We start from the raw sequence: 5,517 nt of genomic DNA, 5'->3' as shown, positions 1-5,517 counted from the left end.
TTAAATCACTTTTTACCCTAATGATATTGTGTGATTTTTATATCTATTTATTTGATGTTATAAAAACTAAAAATCCAAAATAAAAAGCATCTATCCATACACTTCTTATTTCTATTACGGTGACACCTAGGATCCCCAGTCATGGACCAGGACCCCTTTGTAAAGCTAGGCGCTGTAGAAACAGAACAAAAAGAGAGTCCCTGTTCCAAAGAGCTTACTAGCCAAGTATTTGAGTAAACCTAAAAGCCCAAAATCAGGCAATAAGACAAAACTAGCCACTCAAACATCCTCATGTAACAAAAAGAGCAGAACACCACTTAAACGAGACTTGTTAAATGGCCCACCTCTCCCAGATAGCTTTCCTCAGATGTCCACTTCTCAAAAACTTGGGAGTAGTGCGTGGGTGGGTGGGTGGGAAGGATTGATTGAATGTTGGAAATAGTTTAATGAACTGAATGGGACTTGCTGGGTTAACATCTAGCTCTCAGTCATCCAGGGATTGCCAGGATTCATTAATTGCTACAGACATGATATAAACCTACCTTCTCTGAGGACTGCACTTTGACACAGTGGGAAGGCTTGTGTTTTCCAATGATCCCGAGAGCCATGCAAGTGGGAGTTTTAATTCCTGATAGGGTACAGATCAGATGGAAAACCTGCCCATTGATCCTCCAGGTTAGGAGTTGAGCGACAGGCCAACATTCTATCCTCATAAAAAAAATAAGTTATAAAAACACAGCAAAGTAGCCATTCCAGCATACAGCATGACAGATTAAGATGGCAGAGCTTTGTTCTTGCCTTAAGTGATGTCTGACTGCACAGGAAGGATTCAGATTCAGTAATAGAAACCTATAAATAAAAATTAGATATAAATGTTTGCTACATAAATTATCCTGTACTGTAATTATGTAGTTTAAGAATAAATTGAGAGTCTAATTAAGGTAAACTCAGTCCAAGGTTTGTCCATAATTGAGCCATATGCTTATTTGAAAGGAGAGGGACTCAAGTGTATGTTATATTAAGGTCCAAATTAGAAATAAGGCACACATTCTTAACAGTGAGGGTTTAAGCTGTCATTAGAATTCCCTACCAAGAGAAGTGATGGGTTCTTCATCTTGTGATGTATTGAAATGAAGATGGGGATGGGGTACCTTTTTGGAATATGTGCTTTGGGCTCACTATAGAGGTAACAGTGAAATTCTATGGCTTGTGTTATACAGGAGATCAGATTGGGTGATCTAATGATCCCTTCTGACCTTAAATCAATCAACACTTACATCTCCATACATGTATCCAGTGTTTTACAAACCTAGATCAGCGATAATCCCTCTCCAGAAGAGCTTAGAATCTAAACAAGATCTTGGACAGCAGAAGATAGTGTGGAGTTTAAAAGTGATAATAGGAAGGCTGGGCTTCAAGGAAGAATGACAAAAAGGTAAAAGCAGCTTCTAGATGGATGAACACAAATAGACTACTCCAGCAGTAGAGGACAGCATGATACCAGGCACAAAACCAGGAGTGGGAGAAAGAAGATATATACATGCTAAAGGACCAAACTCTGGGATTTAGGCACAGGCATGAGTAAGAGGTGGAGCTATACCTCCCTATAGCATTCTATCTAATAACAATATACTCTGCTGAGCACGGGGGCTACAAAACCTGCTTCCCTCTTCACTCCCATCCCATTCTATGGACTATTGTGCAGTGGTGGCCAGACCTGTTTTATGAAGTTTTGTGTGGAAAATGCAGAACAATGTGCTGGACACCATGAACATTGGCAAAAAAAAGTACTGTCCACATAAGAGTAGAATGAAAAATTTCATTGTATCCTTCTAAGCATGGAGAAATTCTAGTTGGGATCCAAATTCTGTGCATCACATCAGTCTCTAGTAAAAACTGTGGGCCTGATTTTCAGAGGTGTTGAATGGTGAGTGGAGGTGTTGTGTTTGCTGAACACCTATTGTGCCTGTAGCCTTTGTAAGGCAAAATGATTGTAGAAGTTAAGTGGTATTTGTAATGCTCTTTGAAATGTTCATACATATCTTACCTTGTTCAGTTATTGTACTTGAACTCCTTCTACTGCATTGGGGAATACTTCCATTCTGTATATCCTCAGCAGATATAACAGGCCAAATGTATCCCTGGTACAGCTTCCACTGTAGTCAATGGAAGTTTATGGCTTTGAATGTCTGTTCCCCATAAAATATGACATATCTATTATATAAAATGGGAAGGAGGGTTACAGTGAAACTATTTAAGGGATACAAACAATATTAGACAACTAACATAATTGGATTTATTTTTCCTCTTTCAAGTACATTGGAATGTCACACTTCAAAAGAGGGTCATCAAGACTGAATGGAATATATAACAGTTGTCAGGTGCAACTGAGGAAAAAATACTAGAGAAACTGCAACAAGCTGATGAAAAGAGAGGGCCTTGAAGATTTTTAACTTCTCTTCATCATCACCATCCCCATTTGACAGCACAGCTAGCACCTCAGAATTACCTTATGAGACATATCTCTGACATTGAACTTTTTTACAAATGCTACTTGTTGTGGAGCAGTCCCTTGAGGAGAAGTTCCCATCAACTTCACATTAATTCTAAGGAGAAATGTTCCAAAAATACAACTACATAAACTGAACTGTGCTAATGTTTCCTACTGGATTTTGTTCAGCACACACATCACTGACAGAAAAATCAGGGGACCAGATCTCTCCTGGATATATGTCTATAACTCTGTAGAGCAGGTGGTAGTTGCATGATCACAATGGGGAGGCAGAGGAAGGAGAAATAGGCCTGGTCTACACTACGGGTTTAGGTCGACTTTAGCAGCTTTAAATCGAATTAAGCCTGGACACGTCCACACGATGAAGCCCTTTCTTTCGACTTAAAGGGTCCTTTAAACCGGTTTCTTTACACCACCTTCGACGAGGGGATTAGCGATAAAATCGGCCCTTGCGGGTCGGAATTGGGGTAGTGTGGACGGAATTCGACGTTATTGGCCTCCGGGAGCTATCCCACAGTGCTTCATTGTGACCGCTCTGGACAGCACTCTCAACTCAGATGCACTGACCAGGTAGACAGGAAAAGACCCGCGAACGTTTGAATTTCATTTCCTGTTTGCTCAGCGTGGAGAGCACAGGTGACCACGCAGAGCTCATCAGCACAGGTAACCGTGATGGAGTCCCAGGATTGCAAAAGAGCTCCAGCATGGACCGAACGGGAGGTACAGGATCTGCTCGCCATATGGGGAGATGAATCAGTGCTAGCTGAACTCCGTAGCAGTAAAAGAAATGGCAAAGTATTAGAAAAGGTCTCCAAGGCCATGAAGGACCGAGGCCATAACAGGGACACACAGCAGTGCCGCGTGAAAATTAAGGAGCTACGGCAAGCCTACCACAAAGCCAGAGAAGCAAACGGAAGGTCCGGGGCAGAGCCGCAAACTTGCCGCTTCTACGCGGAGCTGCATGCCATTCTAGGGGGTGCAGCCACCACTACCCCAACCGTGTGCTATGACTCCGTCAATGGAGAAACACACAGGGAAGACGGTTCGGGGAACGAGGAAGATGAGGATGGAGGTACTGTAGGTAGCTCACAGCAGCAAGGAAGCGGAGAAACCGGTTTCCCCAACAGCCAGGATATGTTTGTCACCCTGGACCTGGAACCAGTAACCCCCGAACTCACCCAAGACCCTGAGGGCACACAGGAGACCTCTGGTGAGTGTACCTTTGTAAATATTACACATGGTTTAAAAGCAAGCGTGTTTAATGATTAATTTGCCCTGGCAATCGCGGCCAGTACATCTACTGGAAAAGTCTGTTAACGTGTATGGGGATGGAGCGGAAATCCTCCAGGGACATCTCCAGAAAGCTCTCCTTCATGTACTCCAGGCCAGTAGCACGTAGTCTGGAATCATTGCATAACAAAGCATGGCAGCATATGGTCCCGGTGTTTGCTGGCATGCGGACAATATCCATTCCTTATCTTTCTTTGTTATCCTCAGGAGAGTGATATGTTTCACTGTCACCTAGTTGAAATGGGGTGATTTTATTAAGGGGACATTCAGAGGTGCCCGTTCCTGCTCTTCTGAACAGAAATGTTCCCCGCTGTTAACCACGTGGTGGGGGGAGGGGTGAAGTGATCATCCCAGAGAATCGGGTGTGTGTGTGTGTGGGGGGGTGGTTTACTTGGGTTTGTGCCGCATGTTAACCGGGAAACCGCAGCCCCTCCTTTTACATTGAAAACCCATTTTCAATGGCCAACCCAATTCATCCTTGATATGGGAAATGCGCTGCTGTTTGAAACCTTTCCCGCATGTTAAGAAGGTTAAAAAAGCCAAAAGACTGTGGCCTACCATGGCTGCCTGCAAGCCGAAATATGTTGCCTGGGGCACTGCGTGAGTGATCTCTCATACCAAACCAGCAGGCAGAGGAAAAATGCGACCTTGTAATGAAAGAGTGTACCCATTGTTCTCTAAAATGTGTCTTTTTTTAACCACCTCTCCCTTCTCCTCCACCAGCTGCAAATGTTTCTCCTTCGCAGAGGCTAGTGAACATTAGAAAGAGAAAACGGAGGACGCGGGACGATATGTTCACGGAGCTGCAGATGTCCTCCCACGCTGATAGAGCACAGCAGAATGCGTGGAGGCAGTCAATGTTGGACATGAGAAAAGCACAATATGAATGAGAGGAGAGGTGGCGGGCTGAATGGCGGGATGAAAAGAGCAAGTGGCGGGCTGAGGATGATAGGTGGCGTCAGCTTGCAGACAGACGGCAAGAGTCAATGCTCCGTCTGCTGGAGCATCAAACTGATATGCTCGAGCGTATGGTTGAGCTGCAGGAAAGGCAGCAGGAGCAGAGACCGCCGCTACAGCCCCTATTTAACCAACAGCCCTCCTCCCCAAGTTCCATAGCCTCCTCACCCAGAAGCCCAAGAACACGGTGGAGGGGCCTCTGGCCACCCAGTCACTCCACCCCAGATGATCGCCCAAGCATCAGAAGGCAGGCCTTCAATAAGAGTTAAAGTTTTAAAATGCACTGTGTCCTTTTCCATCCCTCCTCCCCCACCCATCCCAGGCTACCTTGGCAATTATCCGCCTACTTCTGTGAGGAATTAATAAAGAATGCATGAATGTGAAAAAACAATGACTTTATTGCCTCTGCAAGCGGTGCTCGAATTGGGGAGGGGAGGGTGGGGTGGGGTGGTTGGTTTACAGGGAAGTAGAGTGAACCGGGTCGGGGGGGGGGGGGTTGGAGGGTTCATCAAGGAGAAACAAACAGAAGTTTCACACAGTAGCCTGGCCAGTCACAAAACTCGTTTTCAAAGCTTCTCTGATGTGCACCGCGCCCTGCTGTGCTCCTCTAACCGCCCCGGTGTCTGGCTGCGCGTAATCAGCGGCCAGGCGAGTTGCCTCAACCTCCCACCCCGCCATAAATGTCTCCCCCTTACTCTCACAGATATTGTGGAGCGCACAGCAAGCAGCAATAACAATGGGGATATTCTTTTCGCTGA

General features: G+C 45.2%; 1 protein-coding gene across 1 annotated transcript; it reads left to right on the top strand.

Moving 5' to 3' along the window:
* The first annotated feature begins 2,860 nt into the window (after positions 1–2,860).
* Positions 2,861–4,940, top strand: LOC135973061 (myb/SANT-like DNA-binding domain-containing protein 2). The gene is made up of 2 exons (XM_065554448.1): positions 2,861–3,722; positions 4,526–4,940. Exons 1-2 carry the CDS (start codon positions 3,185–3,187, stop codon positions 4,690–4,692), a joined length of 705 nt encoding a protein of 234 aa, XP_065410520.1. The 5' UTR covers positions 2,861–3,184; the 3' UTR covers positions 4,693–4,940.
* The last annotated feature ends 577 nt before the right edge of the window (positions 4,941–5,517 follow it).

Source organism: Chrysemys picta, chromosome 8, assembly GCF_011386835.1.
Source record: "Chrysemys picta bellii isolate R12L10 chromosome 8, ASM1138683v2, whole genome shotgun sequence".
Taxonomy (NCBI): domain Eukaryota; kingdom Metazoa; phylum Chordata; order Testudines; family Emydidae; genus Chrysemys; species Chrysemys picta.
Note: the sequence above shows the minus strand (reverse complement) of the source record. Positions and strands in the feature narration are given on the sequence as shown.